Below are 17,361 nucleotides of genomic sequence, written 5' to 3'. Positions count from 1 at the left end.
TCATGGTTACTGTGTGTGTGTGTGTGTGTTCTCACCAGCTGAAAATGGCGGCTCGAAGCACCGATCGTTCTAACTTTATCTCACAATAATAAACACATTAAACATTACACATAGCTGCTGTCACATAACATGAAGAGGGACTTTACCGAGAGGCTTCAGACGCTCTAGCTGGGACACATTACGTTCACCACTACGACTAGAGGAGCTACAACGCAGAGGTAATGAGAAAGAAGCTCTACTATACCTCCGGAGAGAGGCTAACGTCTGCTAACGGCTAGCGTCAACGGCTAGAGCTAGCGTCAAGTTAGCCTACCGTCAAGTTAGCCTAGCGTCAACGGCTAGAGCTAGCGTCAAGTTAGCCTAGCGTCAAGTTAGCCTAGCGTCAAGTTAGCCTAGCGTCAAGTTAGCCTAACGTCAACGGTTAGAGCTAGCGTCAAGTTAGCCTAGCGTCAACGGCTAGCCTAGCGTCAACGGTTAGCCTAGCGTCAACGGTTAGAGCTAGCGTCAAGGTAGCCTAGCGTCAAGTTAGCCTAGCGTCAACTAACGTTAGCCTAGCGTCAACTAACGTTAGCCTAGCGTCAACTAACGTTAGCCTAGCGTCAACTAACGTTAGCCTAGCGTCAACGGTTAGCCTAGCGTCAACCAACGTTAGCCTAGCGTCAACCTAGCGTCAACTAACGGTTAGCCTAGCGTCAACTAACGGTTAGCCTAGCGTCAACGGTTAGCCGTTACTAAAGGGGATAGTCAGCTGAGCTAGTTGACGTTATCCGGTAACTTGAGTTAAATCCCGTCAGTAAATGGACACATCGGTGCAGGGTGTTCCTGTTTAAAGGTAGCTTGTCTTCTCCACAGTGACGCGAGCTCAACGTAAATGTTTTGTGTTGCTAACGTTAGCTCGCTGGCTAAAGCTAAACACAACGTTAGCATGGCTAGCTGCACTCAGAGAGAGATGTTTGTGTTTCTGTTTGACAGACTGTTTAAACACACTGAAACATTGCATTGACTGTTTAGTGTGTATAATGTAACGCTTTGTTTGTCTTGTAGAGATTATGGAGGACCCTCATACCCGCTACAGCAAACGCCTGGTGAGTAACTTAACAAACTGTTAGCTTCCCGGAACTCTGGCTTTATGTTTACTATGTTTTTCACCCAACCTGTGTGTGTGATGTTAAGCTTTGTTTTAGTACACACGAAGCACCCCAGTGAGTGAACATCAGTGTATTTGGTTGGCCACTTTCTTTTGGCACATTGTGTCCATGGTCCTTTCTGTGTTGTGTTTCCACCCCAATAATAACAACAGTAATGAACCTGTCTAAAGAGTCTGGGGGTCAAGAGGAGGTCAAGTTCACTGTCTAACCTCACAGCAATTGTGCTGTGACCTTGTTTACAATCTTAACCCCTGGTTGTAAAGTAATTAACTCGGTGCTTTCGAACTTCCCAGTGTGCACCCAGATACATATTATTGATCCTAGTGGTTGGGGCAATCAAAGGACACATTTCTTAATATATATACTGTATGTAATAAACCTTATTGTTGATTTAGTGTTTAGAAAGCATGCATAAGTTGTTGAACACACCAAAGATTAATAAAAACCACCCAATAAATTGTTGCTTAATTAAAATTAATTGATTCCCTTTGTCATTTTTATGACTTTATTTTAAAACAACAGTGGTGTGGGTTTGCTTTCATAATATTAATTTTTAGTTGCAAATTAATAGCTACTGTGCAGTGCTCTTGGTTATTAAAGTGAGGCGTATCAGAGTTTAGATAATACCACATTTGTGGTATGGGGGTTGGGGAGATCTGAGAGCGGGGGTGTTGTGCTTTATCCATCTGTCTAGCCAAGCAGTGCTGCATAGGGTGAATGGCAGGAGGGGAGAAAAGGGGGGGAGCAGTTTGTGGAAGATTAACCCCTGCTTTTGTTATGCTGTATTGTTTGGTTCTCACATGAACTGATTTGGTATCTGGCTGACTGATCTGCTTGGATTTATTTATTGTGATTGGTGAAAGCATTAGTTTTATCACTAATTTTAGCTCATTTTTACCACAGAGATATTAGGGACAGCTCTCCTGGGCGTCACCTCATATCTTAGCAATTAGACTCATTTTAAAAATACATTAAGCAATGTTGCAGAGGGTTCTTGGCTTTTTGCATCTATGCTAGATTCAAATGTGCTTGCTTTTGATCGTTTATCAGAACCAGTCACTAGTTTTTCATACCAGTAATGATATGATAGTAGTTGCTGCTTTCATGGATTTCTCCCAAGCATATCCCTTAAAGGATCAATATGTAGAGGGATCTATTTGGCAGAAATGGAATATAATATTAATAAGTATGTTTTCTTTAGTGTATAATCACCTGAAAATAAGAATCGTGTTTTCATTACCTTAGAATGAGCTGTTTATATCTACATAGGGAGCGGGTCCTCTACACGGAGTCTGCCATATTGCACCGCCATGTTTCTACAGTAGCTCAGAATGGACAAACCAAACACTGTTAACTTTTCCTGCTTGGGCCGGAGTCGATAACGTTACTCACTCCTGTCGCCGCCACTCTTTGTCTTGCTTCACCACTCACGTCCCACGTACACACACACACACTCTCTAAGCACTCTACTCTTACAACAACTGTCTCTAGAGAGTGCCATTCATATTTTTGCATCGGCCACCGTAACAATCCACGCTTTGCACACTGGAGAAGATGTAATCCGCAACCTCACCACTAGATACTGCCAGATTCTACACACTGTTCCTTTAAATCTTTCTTATTATGTAACTTTTTAAATATGTGATCTTGACAACAGCATTGCTGTCTGTCTGACAGGCTACTATAACCCAGCTTTGTCTTGGCACTGAAATATCTTTAGTGCAGTAAAACATCCCATTTTTCTCACTGCCAGTTATTCCAGCCCTTTCATCCTGTCCTCTTTCACTGCGAATCATATGTTTAATGTCTGACATAGAGGTTAACAGAAACTGTCTTTTGTCCTCAGCGTACAGGGACGCGACGCCGCTACCAGGACGATGGAATCTCAGATGATGAAATCGAAGGGAAACGTATGTTCGACCTGGACGAGAAGTTGAAGTGCGTCAGATTTAACTCTGACTTGATCAAACACATGGAGGGTAAAGGTGAGCGGTTTCACTGGGAGATTTTTGGAACATAATTTCAATTAAACCATACCTGAATATATCTGATGTCATGTAAAGATAATTAAGGCTAACAGTTGTTCTACGTGCTGTGTTGCTTTATACTACAAACAAATTGAACTCTGTGTTGATCAGATTCAAGTGTATCTGCCAACTCATATTGGTTAATTTAAGTTTTGTTGTTGTAATTTTGGGTTATCTATCTACTCAATGCAAGTGTGTGTTTTTTGATAACTGTTTCTGATAACTGTCACTGTGTGTGTCTCCTTTCCAGATTTCACATTTGAGTACATCCAGAGGGAAGGGCTCAGGGACCCCATTATCTTTGAGACAGCTGATGGCCTTGGCATACAGTCAGTCTCTTTTCTTTTACTCTTTTTTTTCTAAACACATACTAATTTTGTTTCTAGCTTGGTTTTAAATTATTTCAATGCAAATGCTAATAAACCTGTTCACTTGTCTGTGTCTGGAGATACAAAAATGTAAAAAACTACAAGGAATTACCTCTCTCTTGCAGAATGCCAGACCGTGATTTCAGTGTGAGTGATGTCAAGTTGTTTGTTGGTAAGTTTCAGTTTTTTGCCCTTTCAGAGTAAATGGAATTGCTTTTTGTGCACAAAATGCTAGACTCATATGACAATATTATCTTATTCCAGATGCATCGGTATCAGTGAATGTGCTGACCAATTAAATACAAGAAATTGCTAAACTAGCTCTTTCAACTGTAAAATGTCCTGTGTGTATCTCAGTATATATCTATCACAATTTAAAAAATAAATAAACAAAAAATAAGAGATATGTATCGAGATTGATTGATTGTTCATGTTAAAAACAGTTAATATTGGATTTTTTTTAAACCCCAAATATCAATATTGACCTCCAAACCAGGGCAGTTTAATCAGAAATAATAGGTATTACACACAATGCCAATGAATATTGAGTGTATTTGAGGACAATTTGGATTTAATTACGGTGGTCTCAGCTGTTGAACTCCTTTCAATTCTCTTACAGGTAGTCGACGCATTGTAGACGTGATGGACGTGAACACCCAGAAGGGAATCGAGATGTCGATGGCTCAGTGGCGACGCTACTATGACACGCCACCATCAGAAAGAGAAAAACTCTACAACGTTATCAGCCTGGAGTTCAGCCATACCAGGCTGGAGAATCTGGTCAAACGTCCGGCTTCGGTGAGAATGCACACAGTTTTACACGTCAGGGTTTTACAACAACCCAGATGTACACGTTGATAATGTCATTTCATAATTCTTACTGATACATACCTGTATTATCTGGCAGTTAAGAAAGACAGGCTAGTTATCCTAATCATTTGTCTGCTGCTTTGATGCTATAGAGCTTTGGCATTTTGTCTACATACTAGGGATGTTAATAATTAAACGTTTCACCAACATTAAGAATTTTTACAGATATCGGTTAAATGGTTAAAAGAAATATTAAAAATGAATTAAAAAGCTGAGCAAATCTCGGAGGAGCTTCTTGTCACTTTAAGGAGAAAAGCTGGTCCACCTTATCAGCACACCTTAAGACAGTCTGAGCCGGTCTGGCTTAGGTCTTGAGCTGAGGAGTTGTAGCATTTATTCACCGACAAATAAACTGTACACACACTGTCGGACACTCGCTAACGTTACGCTGCGTCGACAGACCGTATGTGTGTGTGACAACGGCGAGCATGAAGCCACAAGCAACGCTACATCTGTGAACGAAGCACAAACCAAACACACACATTTTGTCGGACACTCGCTGATGTTACCCCGGGCTGACACACAGCTGACAACCTCGCAGCTAAACTAAATAGTGCGATGGAGACTTACTGGGAAAGTGGCTGCATTTGTCCGCGACAATACACGCAGCACCGTGGCTGCGAACTCTCCCGGACAGTTGAACAGGGGACTCGGTTGTCTGTTTTGTACATACACTGCAGCTGGCGCACCTCTGCATGCAACGCATTAATCTTGTCGGTTAACGGTTAGTAATCGGTTAACAAGGGTTGGTTATTAGTTAGAAGAAAAAATCAAAATTGGCATCCCTAATACATACATAAAGTGGTGTCAGTTATCATAGACAGTCTTGGGTTTGGTGCAGACAATTTGAAGGTATGTATTTTCTTCTCCTAATTGTCCAGGTGGACCTTATAGACTGGGTGGACAACATGTGGCCCCGCCATCTCAAGGAGAGACAGAGAGACTCCACTAATGCCATCATAGACATGCATTATCCCAAAGTACAGAAGTGAGTAAAACTGAGACCTCTGAAACGTATAACATTTGCTGTGCTATAGTTAAGATACAATACTGATCACATCTCCTGCATCAGTGATACTAAGTGTCTTAATGCCTGTTTTCTTCCTTTGCATTTCAATCTTTTATCCTGTTTTTATCTAAAATCCACATTGTGTTTTCCATCCGTCCTCCATCTCTCTCAGGTACTGTCTCATGAGTGTGCAGGGCTGCTTCACAGATTTCCACATTGACTTTGGAGGCACTTCAGTGTGGTACCACATCCTGCGAGGAGGAAAGGTCAGTCTGGGTGTCACACCACACGAGAATCCTAGATTTTAGCCGGTGGAAACTTAGTCGTAATGAGGGACAGACAGTTTTTTTCACTCATGCTGTCAGAATAAAAGTAAATGTGACCGTAAGCTAACACTTTATCTTGCTTTTCAACTTTCTGTTAACGTCCCATAAATGCACATTAGTGCCATGGACACATCTTCATGTATTTGTTGACTTCAGACAATATACATGACCTTTTACCTGTGACCCCTGCAGGTGTTCTGGCTGATCCCACCCACACCACAGAACCTGGAGATGTACGAGAACTGGGTTTTATCAGGAAAACAAGGAGACATCTTCTTGGGGGACAAGTGTTTTGACTGTCAGAGGATAGAGCTCAAGCAAGGCAATACCTTCATAATCCCATCAGGTATGTTACTGTAATACGACAGCAACACATACAGTCCTATAAAAAACACACACACACACACACACACACACACACACACTCGACCACTACATACATAAATCATCCTACTGCTTCCCATTTCCCGATTTTGTGCCTCCTCGTTGTGCCTCCTCGCTCCACGATCCTCTGGCTTGTGACCCAGAAACTGATCTCAGCGTTCCATCTTTCAGAGGAAAGGACGTCTCATTTCTCTAAAAACATATTTCCTTGTTTCCTCTCTCCTCACATCTCTTCCTCGCCTCCTCTGCTCGCATCTCAGGTGGGAGGGACTAAGACGCGAGGAGAGGAGCAGAGAAAAGGAATTGAGGAGGTACAAACTCGGAAATAGGAAAGGCCTCATCCTGTGTCTTGTATGTTGTAGGGTGGATTCATGCTGTGTACACCCCTGAGGACACGTTGGTGTTCGGAGGGAATTTCCTCCACAGCTTTAACATCCCCATGCAGCTCAACATCTACAGCATCGAGGATCGCACACGGGTGAGCAGCACCCCACATTCACTGTAGACCTTTTCCTGCTGTTGAAATATAACTGTCCTCTTCACACACATTGATGATTACTTTAGATTTTGTAATTATGCAAGACATGATTCGGAGTCTTATTTTGTCTAATAGAAAAACACTGGTGACAGAATCATTTCTCAACAACATGACACATAAACTCAGGGTATCTGCCGATACTGAGTTGCAATCTGATACCATTACCAGTGCTCTGCTTTTCTCAAATTTAAAATCCGTATACCTCACTAAGTAGAACTCATCAGACTAATTAGAGTAAGTAACTGTGACTGAATTAATTTAACTGATAGTGAAAACACTGACACTCACGAAGAAACTGTATTTAATGTGGATTGGTCATGTCATGTTTGATACCCAATCCACCAAATTAAGGTCTGTATGGTTGTTGATACTGATGAGGAGTATCAGATTGGTGCATTCGTATCTGAGTAGTCATATAATGAAATTTAAGATGTGGTTCCCAACCATTTTCCTTAAGGAATCCCTTTTCTATCATTGAATAAACCAACGACCCCTGACTAAGTGACATATATTATGGATATTTCATATTATATTCAATGCAAAACAATAACTGTACAGAACAACTGATAAACTGAACAGTTAACTCAAATAGTGAACACAATAACTAAAAGAAGTTTGTGTAAAATGAGCAATTTGGATGAATTTTGAGCAGATTTCCTTTGAATATTGCATCAGATATGGGTTTTAATAGAATTCTCAGTCTGTATTATGTATTCTTTTTAAGTTTAACAATTATACATACTTAATGGGCTTCTTTTTTTGACAAATTCAGTGTTTAAAAATAACAATTTAATGTAGTTTTCTTCACAGAAATGAATGAAATGCTGAGATATAGGCCACTTTAAAAAAGTTGTCTTACACCCCTTAAAATCATGAAGTCCTCATGAAGCTTTGGCGACCCCTACTGAGGGTCGGGACCCCCAGGTTGGGAACCATTTGTTTAAGTAATCATACATTACCATGTTTGCCTCCCACTTCTTTGGTGCAATGACAGGATACAAAAGTTAGACTCATGCAGTAACACAAAATCAAGACTCTCCAGCAAACATAACAGTTCTTTTGAAGACAACACAAATATTTCTTATGAATTTTGCTCTAACACAAGTTGGTTGTGCTCAGCTACCACACACTTTTTAATCACCGTCACTGCTCAGCTATAGATGATCAGCTGTGTGCAGGTGTATCCGGTGTCTAGCCACCGCAGCCACATGATATTTTCCCCAACGCCTCCTAAGCAGAAGTGCAAACCACAACAAAGTTGTGCCAAATTCAGAGCTGCTTAAGAGCAGTTCAAAGAAGCAGAAGTTATGATTTTGTGTATGAAGCACTTAACTTAAACCAACACAGTATATATTATATTTTATCTGTCGTATTTGACGAAACTTGATGCAAAAATGATTAAGCAATATTTTTCCTAATCTGTTTCTGTCCTCCTCCACTAGGTGCCAGCAAAGTTTCGCTACCCGTTCTACTTTGAGATGTGCTGGTACGTCCTGGAGAGATACCTTTACTGTCAGACCAACATCTCCCACCTCACTCCTGAGTTCCAAAAATACTCCCTAGGCATAGGTGAGGATGGATGAAGACAAGAAAACATTTCTGTCCTCATTTTATTTTCTCATTTTCACACAGACCCTATAAATTAATCCATCATGAACATAAATGTCATGTCCACTGTCTTTTCAGGACTGACCCAGGCTGACCTTGAAAACAATGACCACACCAAGAATGACACCTCCAATGGAGTTGTCAGTGACACTGAAATCACAGAGGTCAAGATCAAGGAAGAAGAAGAAGTCAAAGAAGAAAAAGAAGGGGCAGCTCAAGTTATCACACCTCAAGTTATCACACCTCAGCACATGCTGACTCCCTTTGAGCTGGAGGGACTGTGGAACCTCTTGGGGAAGTTGGAGGAGCTGCCAGACCAGAAAAAGTGTGTCCCTGAAGGCATCATGAATCCCGCAGCCCTGCTCGAAGACATGAGGGTGGGCCTTGAACTCACTCGTACTGGCTACTACTGTTTTTATGATACTTTGCCATGGTACAAGTCCACATATATTTGTCTTACTACTGCTTTTCTCTTCTCCACTTCCAGACTCTTCTGAAGGAGCATGCCAATGATAACCCCAAGCTGTCCTACACTGGAGAGCCCATTGTCAAGTGGCCTGAAAGGGTGAGTAGAGAACACAATATTACACACTTCCAGCTAACTTGGAGTACATAGCAACATACATATGTTTGTGAGTGTATTTAGAATTAGTGCTTCAGTTAGTTTTAATCTTCTTCACTTACTGTATAATTGATAATAAAATACACTGTCCGTGTAGGTAAGATAAAATATACGTAGTTTTTTTGGGCGGGAATATTCCTCGAGTAACTCAATTACTAAAAATCAATGCAATTTAAGAAATGAAAGTATTGATTTTTCTAAAAAGGAAACCAAGTAGTTTGTTTTAAGAGATCTGTCTTATTTTCTCTTTTGTATTTACTATTACTCTTTGATAAAGCTAAAATATTTCTTATCAGATTACTCAATCAGTCGATGGAATAATCGGTTACTCGATTACTGAAATAATCGATAGCTGCAGCCCTAGTTTTTTTTACTTAGATGCTACTTGATTACTTTAAAAATGTTTCAAAATATTTTATTCGTATAAATTGTTAGAAATGATTATGCCCTTCATTCAGACTCATCAAACAAGTCCCGAAGCTGTACACAACTCTAACCCACTTTTTCTTTGCCTTTCCTGCTGATGTTCCTTATACAGCCGTCATGGTACCAGCCCCCCACCCCTCCTCCCCCAATCATTTACCGTCCTCGCCCCACCCGCGACAAGTCTCTGGGTCAGAGGGTCAAACGCTACTCCATCTCTGCCTTGAGGCGCAGACGAGTGAGGTGCAAGCGCTGTGCCGGCTGCTGCAGGAAGGAGTGCGGCACCTGCGCGTACTGCCACGACATGAGGAAGTTCGGTGGGCCTGGACGCATGAAGAAGGGCTGCCTCATGAGACGGTGTATAACGGTGAGTCGTCATACCCGTTGTTGTCGTTGTATGTGTAGAACCAAATAATGCTGCCCATCTGTACATGTAAGCACAGTGTACACTAGGAGAAAGTGTCGGCCCGGTAACTCAAAATTACTGATGTCAAACGTAATGCTGTTTAAATTTTTTTTACAACTTCAGAACTCTTCATTCTAAAATGGGAGATTGTCTGAGAATAATCAAGTATAACAAATGCCTTGTTTTGCTCAGCCCTCTGCTTGGATAAACACAGAATGTCAATACTATCGCATAAAAATCTGCAATACTTCACAGTGGCTTCTGGTTATACATAATATATTTGTTTTCAGAATTGACCTTTCGCTAAGCCGCTCCCCAGAACAGCCACTGTCCAATTCTACATTAGCAAACGTAACTAGGCGCAGGAGGCCTGTCAAGCTTTCAGCGATGTGTGTATGAAACCTGCAAGTCCAACAGCTGAAGTTTAGAGGGGAGGGTCTGATTCGAAAGCTTGACAGGCCTTGCAACAATAACCAAGGGTTAGCGAAGGGTGAATTGTAATTCACAATAATTTGTATCAGTATCCGATCTAAAATGTCCATATTATTTTACTCCTAGTGTAAATCATGTTTATTTGTTCCTCCAGCCTGCCTTACCGAACACAGCGCGATGTGCCATATGTGGAGAAGGGGAATCGGATGAATCAAATCCGAGCACTCACTCACTCATGGAGTGCTCTGTCTGCTCGCAGATTGTCCATCGTCAATGCATTAAGGTATTCTTCTTCAGAAATAGTGAAGGCTATTTAAACTGAATACATTACTCAATTATTGCACGGTTTGTTTTGCTGCCTACAAAGCTGCATGTGTAGGACATATTCGGTAGTTGTTGTTTCAAACTTTTAACTGTTTGCTGTTTCAGGAACCTGGTGAGGGGAAGATCAATGAGGATTTGCCCAGCTGCTGGGAATGTCCTAAATGTTACCAAGACAAAGACTCCGAGGTACGAAACACATATCCTCTCACTCTCACTTCCACTCTGTTTCAGTCAAGTTCATTCAGTCTCAAGAACACTTTTCCTTTCCCTTTCTGGGCAAAGTTTGATGTTCATACTTATACTTTCTTCTTCAACCCCACCAACCATCTCTTCCCCACCTTCCCACACCAGTCTTCCAGCGATGAGGAAAGTGAAGAGTCGGAGGACTCTGCCTCCTTGCCACCGTCCAAGCTCGCCTACCGGGAAGGCATTGGTGTAGGTGACGGGGTGAGACGAGGGACGCGTAGCAGATCCTCATCCCGACCCACAGCACCTCCACCTTCTCAGAAACTGTTACTGCAGCATCAACAGAACCGCAAAAGAGCAAATGCACTGGAGCTCAGACTTAAGAAGAGGGTAAAGTAGATTTAAATGCATTTCTTGAATTTACCAATGTTTTAATGATCAAAAGCAAGTAGTGACAAATAACTTCTTCCTGCACCTTGGGGAAATGTGTTGATTTAAAGCATTTGGACAATTCAGCATGTCTGCATTTCCAAATATGTTTTTGATTAGTGATTCTCCAGTTCTCAAGTTTTCCTTTCAGTTTTAGAAGCCTTAAATTTGTTGATGCACTGGAAATTCAGCTGGCCCAAGAGTAGGAAATGTACACAGAGAGCCCTATTTTTCTCTGTTTTGACATTGATTTGATCTATATTTGTCAAGATCTTAAAGATACAGTGTGTAGGAATTGGCGGCATCTAGTGGTGTGGTTGTAGATTGCAACCAATTGAGTACCCCTCCACTCGCTCCTTCCTTTCCAAGACTGCAGTAACATTAGCCGCCGAGGGCAAAACTGTGGTAACACCGTTCGCCTCGCGCAGATGCCATCATTACCATGACAACGCTACTTTAGGAGCAACGGAAGTCAGATGGCGGCTGACGGTACCACGGTTTTGCACTCTGCGGCTCACGTTACCGCGGTATCACGTGCGTGTAGGAGAGCTACGGTGGCTTTTAGGTAACGTAAAAACATGAAAGGCTCTCTCTAGGTGTTTGGTTTGTCCGTTCTGGGCTACTATAGAAACGTGGCGGAGCAACATGGTGGACTCTGTGAAGAGGACCCGCTCCCTATGTAGATATTAAGGGTTCATTCTAAGCTAACGAAAACACAGCGATTCTTAGTTTCAGGTGATTATAAACCAGTGAAAACATAGTTATGAATATTATATTCCATTTCTGCTAATGGATCCCCCGAAACGTTGCACACTGTTCCTTTAAAGTGTTGCCCTGAAACTTGTTTGGCAGATGCCACAGATAAGATTTTTGTCACCTCCTCAGACTTAAAATAGTAGATTAAAAACTTGTCTGTGTGTGTTTTTATCTCTCTATTTGACATTGATCTCATTCCCCAACCCCTTTTCTGTTTATTGCAGATAAAACTAGAGCGCAGCAAAATCTTAACGGTAAGCAGAGCAAGTATTTCTGTAATTTTGCATATTGCATTTCATTGCATGTAGTATTATTATTCCAGGAGGTAGTTTCATCCAAACAGTTTGGTTTGTCAAAGATGCATATCAACCATGAAGATGTTTTTACGGTAACGCTGTGTAATTCAACATTATGTAGCTGTGATGCAGTAGTCAGTTATGAAACTTCTTTCATGCAATATCTTGTTCTCACTTGCCATCCTTTTTGCTCTTTCCCTCCCAACAGAAGCAGTCGTCTCTAGAGCGTTCTCCCAGGCTGCTGCGCTCCAGGGTGCTGTCCCGGCTGCGCTCTCCAACCAGCAGACTATCTCAGGGCAGAGGCCGAGGCTCCAGCTGGGCGAGTGGCTCCTCTTACCACAGCGCTCCAGGCGGGACTGGGTCTTTCCAGCAGCAGCAGCAGCAGCAGCAGCAGCAGCAGCAGCAGCAGCAGCAGCAGCAGCAGCAGCAGCAGCAGTCTTCCCTTGGTCTGGTACTTGAGCCCAGAGGAGAGTCCCGCAGAGGGAGGGGGAGAGGGGTGAGGCTGCGAGGAGGAGGAGCAGGAAGAGGAATCAGAGGTGGTAGAAGCCATGTAGAGTTGGCGGAGAGCGAGGACAGCAGCAGCAGCAGTACCAACAGCAACAGCAACAGCAACAGCAGCAGCAGCAGCAGCAGCAGCAGCAGCAGCAGCAGCGAGGAAGAGGAGAGAGGGCAGAACAGTGGGAGGGGATTGGATAAAGAGAACCAGCCACAGTCAAGGCGAGGAGGACGGGCAGCCAAAGAGAGAGAAGAGGAAGCGAGCGAGGTGGCCAACCAAAACGGTGCGGAGGAGGAAGAACAGGAGGAGATGGAGCAGGACAGTGCAACGGGGGGCAAAGATGGCTCATATAAAGTGACACTCCAAAGGCCAACCAGAGCCAAGCGGGACCCGTCAGCCATTGTCCCCAAATTAGAAGCTATCGCCCCTCAAACTGCCACTTCCACAATGCACAACCAGACCAGAGTCCTCGCCAGACCCCCCATTAGAAATCGCACCCCCTGTCCTGATCAACACTCCAATAAGCACGCACCTCCACACACTCGTAGTAGACACACAGACACTCGCGCCTCACACCCAGAGAGGCTGGAGGACGCTAAAAAAAACAGGCCGAGCAGGCCGGCTAAACTGAGCAATGGCGCCTCCTCTTCTTCAACCTCCGAGCTTCCCCATCTCCGCATCCCTCTGTCTGCCCTGCAGGAAGGAGGCAGCGAGGCAGACAGGGAGAACGGTGGCAGCGGGCCAGGCTGCGAGAGGGAGGTGTGGGTATCCGTCTTCCGTTACTTAAGTCGAGCAGATCTCTGCGTCTGCATGGCGGTCTGCAAGAACTGGTACAAATGGTAAGACCTCCTAGCAGATATGTTTTTATTAGCGATGGGTTTTAATAACCAGCTCCATTTGGTATCCTGTTCCTGACAGGCAAAATATGTGTATTCGTTAAGCTCTGATGCTAACAAATCCTTTATCAAACCTATGACTTTTTTTTTATGAACAAAGAACAATGGAATCGTACAGTATAGGTCAGAGGCTTTTCATGCTCATCTCGTTTTCAGGTTTTGAACTTTAAGTAGGCTGTCATTACAAACTGTAGGTGATTAGACATCTTTGATTTGTAGTTATGTTTGCCTTCAGATTCTTGCAGATGTTGAAAGGGATTGCATAGGACTTGGATTTGAGTGGATTTCAATTTCATAAAATGCAATCAAAACCCATCCCTCATTTTTTTAAATATCTTTTCTATTGCAAACTCAAGAGTGAGACAGTGTTTATTCATGTAGTGTCAGTAAGTCATATCGCCCTTCAAATAGATGACTATGAATGGATGTGTTCTTTATCAGTGTGCTTGTTCGTAGGTGTTTAGACAAGCGGCTTTGGGCGTGGATTGACCTGAGCATCAAACGCACCGTTACTCCTCAGGCCCTAACAGGCATCATAAAGAGACAGCCGGTCACGCTCGATCTCTCTTGGACCAACATCTCTAAAAAACAGCTCAACTGGCTTGTTGGCCGCCTGCCTGGTACGTAAACTAAAACTCTCTCTCTCTCTTTCTTTCTTTCTTTCTTTCTTTCACACAGTCTGTATTGAATTCCAATTTGGTCAATGCTATATATGTAAATAAATAACACACCATGAAACAAAAGAATCACATGAATAAATACATAAATAACAAGAATAATACAACAAATAAAGTAGAGATTGATTTATGTTCAGTGGAAACCGCTTATATTGATCACGTCTGTCAAGGTCAAATTGATCACTTTAAACGGATGAATATTAAAACCAATTTTTTTTTAAGTATCAAGGGAGTAAAGTTAAAAAAAAAAAAAAAAAAAAATTAATTAATGTTAGTCTATATGTCTATATGTTGTCATGTATGAAAAGACCCAAAATGAACACTAACATTTTGGAGTTTTATAAATCTCATGGTTTGCAAATGAATTCTGAATTACTCATGTTTCCACTAATCAGTTGTGTGCTCCAACACGTACATTAAACACACTATTTTTAAATCTTGTCTTGATTTTGCAGGGCTGAAGGATCTGATGGTGGCAGGTTGTTCCTGGTTATCTATTTCAGCTCTCTGCTCCTCTGGTTGCCCTCTCCTCCGTTCTCTGGACCTGCGGTATGCAGACGGGGTCAAAGACTCTCAGATCAGGGATCTCGTCACACCTCCAGGTGAGGAAAGAGTAGCCACAGAAACTCTTGCATCTTATGTTTCCCTACTTTATACCCTTCGCCTTTCTTCAGATTTTACTTCCATTTTACTCTTTTCCTCATCAAATTCTTTATCACAAAATATATTTGACCAAATAACTCCTCTGTTCCAGGTTGTGACAATCGCAGTCAGTTGCGGACAATGCAGTGTTTGCGACTAGCAGGCCTGGACATCAGCGACTCCACTCTGCGCCTGGTGATCCGCCACATGCCCCATTTAACAAAACTGGACCTCTCCCACTGCAACAGCCTCACCGACCACTCCATCAACCTGCTGACTGCAGTGGGCTCGTCCACGCGAAACACGCTCACAGAGCTCAACCTGGGAGGTGAGCGTTTGATGGGGATAGCTAATTTTTAGGAAGAATGAACATCGACACACTAGGGCTGTGTATAGGCAAGAATGTGGCGATACGATACGTATCATGATACAGGGGTAACGATTCAATATATTGAGATATATTGCGATTATTTCAAATCAAATTTTAGAAAAACTCATTTCCTCGCCAAAATGTAGCATAACTTTGGAGTGTTATTTAGCCTCCTTCACGACAAGCAAGTATGACATGCAAGTCGAGTTGGTACCAATGGATTTTTTAGGTTTCTTAGTTTCATATGAGATCAGTATCTTCACTCTAGCTTTAAAATTGAACCCGCTACAACCTCCGAAAGACTCAATAGCACCCAGGTCCTCCGACAGGTTATCCGATTTTTAAGAGGTTAATTCAAAATCAATATAGTGTTTTGGAGAATCATTATAGTATCGCAAAACATAATATCACGATACTTATGTGCATCGATATTTTCTTACATTTCTAGCACACACACAGCGTTTTTTTTATTTCACTAGTATTGATGTGTCTGTGCACTTATTTCTTTCCCAGGTTGCAGTAAACTGACTGACACGTGTCTCAAGTATCTCCGCCGCCTCGCCTGCATCTCACTGCTCGACCTGCGAGGCTGTAAAGGCGTCTCCCGCAAGGCCTGCGAGTCCTTCATCTCCGAGCTGTCCGTCAACACGCTCTACTGCCTATCGGATGAAAAACTGATCCAGAGGATATCCTAAGCGCCTGCCTCTGACCGCAGAGGTGATTTAAGGTGCAAAGGCAACAGAGCGGATTCTGATGTGAATCTGAGTGACACAAAGGACGCAAACAGGAAGGGGTAGTTCACATGCACCTATATCACGTTAAAGGAGGGGTGGGGTGGGGTCGGGTCTAAACTGGTGTTGGTGAAAGGGGTTGTCACAGCTCAAACAATGTTTCTTTTCAGCGTTTTATCATTTTCCCTGTGTACCCTAAAAGGAGACTCGGCTTTCTTTTTTTCAGTTCTTTTGGGACATAATGTGGGTGCAAAATGTCTTTTTATCCAGAAGTGGGAGAACATGGGCAATTAATTATCTCTATTAGACTGCACATCCTTTGGATAACCAAGTGCTCAACTCTTCTTTGGACAGACGCCGATCTTGACTCTCATTACAAACTCCTGCCTCGAGAAAGACTTTGAGTTTCATATTTGGGGTGCATTGTTATGTTTGAGTGATCCCCATAAAGTCTTATTTTATCATCTGATTTATCATTTTAACTCATTTAATATCCGCTACATTTGGGTGCTCTAGAAAGCTATTTTTGTCAGATTCAAGAGAGCAAATGTTTAGAAGTTTGACGGCGTCTGCTTTATGCACAACTATCTGTTGAGTTTTATTTTCAAAGACGACTAAAGGTGACAGGTCTTTAACATCATGACTTCTTATAAAGTGAGTGACTTTACATGCGTTACATGGACATTGAGTGGATGTGGTTGTATAAAAGAGTAAAAAGATAGTGTGAGAAGGCAATCGACATGTCAACACCTCACCCCAACAAAGGGCAGGTTGCATTAAGTGTTGGGGGTAAACCCAGGGTTAGGTGTCAGATAAATGGTGCATTTTCAAACAACCGTTAGACTTCAGGTGCTATTATTTCCAAACTTTTGCTTTGTTTTTGTACAGAGACATTTAGAGCAAAATTTTAATATTCTAGTTGAAACTGCTCCCCACCCCTCTTTGATACACCTTTTTTCTTTTCATGGATGAAAAATGTGAGTATCTACTTTTCACTGAATTTCACGACCTTGTCCAATTCAATGTACGATTTTTGTTTTGGGGTGGCTGGGGGTTGCTCATTTTCTTTGTTAGCTTAAAAGTGTAGTGGTTCTGTATCAAAAAGGTCTCACTTCCAGACTGCTCTACTGGCCATATCCCTTCAAAAATGAATATAAGTATATAAATATATATACTTTGGTGTAAATGTGCTTTCCTCTTATCGAAAAAAAAGTCCTGTAGCATTGTAATTATTTTCAGAAGCCTTTTTCCACTTTATGTTATGTGTTATTTTTCAAGAAAAATAAAAAAAAAAGATAAACAATATTGTCACTGAAAAAGTGGGAGAGGGGTGCATCAAGTAAATTACACAATAAGTATTATTTATACTGTAGGATCAGCTGCTCAGGGCTCCACCC

General features: G+C 42.2%; 1 protein-coding gene across 5 annotated transcripts; it reads left to right on the top strand.

Moving 5' to 3' along the window:
* Positions 1-17,264, top strand: kdm2ab (lysine (K)-specific demethylase 2Ab). Of its 5 annotated transcripts, none has more exons than XM_074648728.1 (23): positions 1-218; positions 1,045-1,085; positions 2,995-3,133; positions 3,426-3,504; positions 3,669-3,715; positions 4,163-4,341; positions 5,295-5,401; positions 5,595-5,688; positions 5,941-6,094; positions 6,495-6,610; positions 8,113-8,239; positions 8,357-8,655; positions 8,766-8,843; positions 9,439-9,690; positions 10,316-10,444; positions 10,591-10,671; positions 10,837-11,061; positions 12,081-12,110; positions 12,361-13,487; positions 14,001-14,164; positions 14,677-14,823; positions 14,976-15,191; positions 15,747-17,264. In XM_074648728.1, the coding sequence occupies exons 2-23, from the start codon at positions 1,050-1,052 to the stop codon at positions 15,926-15,928; spliced, it is 4,008 nt and encodes a 1,335-aa protein (XP_074504829.1). In that variant the 5' UTR covers positions 1-218; positions 1,045-1,049; the 3' UTR covers positions 15,929-17,264. The 5 variants fall into 5 exon arrangements, with proteins under 5 accessions (XP_074504829.1, XP_074504828.1, XP_074504827.1 ...); XM_074648727.1 differs by having other exon boundaries at positions 13,986-14,164; XM_074648726.1 differs by having other exon boundaries at positions 12-218; positions 3,624-3,715.
* Positions 17,265-17,361: the final 97 nt, after the last annotated feature.

The sequence above is a fragment of the Sebastes fasciatus genome, chromosome 10 (assembly GCF_043250625.1).
Source record: "Sebastes fasciatus isolate fSebFas1 chromosome 10, fSebFas1.pri, whole genome shotgun sequence".
NCBI classification, from domain to species: Eukaryota; Metazoa; Chordata; class Actinopteri; order Perciformes; family Sebastidae; genus Sebastes; species Sebastes fasciatus.
The sequence above is the reverse complement of the archived record's forward strand: the minus strand, read 5'-3'. Positions and strand labels throughout refer to the sequence as shown.

Coding starts and splice junctions, on each gene's coding strand:
- kdm2ab (XM_074648723.1), top strand. CDS start 1,050: ATGGAGGACCCTCATACCCGCTACAGCAAACGCCTG. Junction 6,095..6,494: donor TACCTTCATAATCCCATCAG/GTATGTTACTGT, acceptor TGTATGTTGTAG/GGTGGATTCATGCTGTGTAC. Junction 13,488..13,985: donor TGCAAGAACTGGTACAAATG/GTAAGACCTCCT, acceptor GTTCTTTATCAG/TGTGCTTGTTCGTAGGTGTT.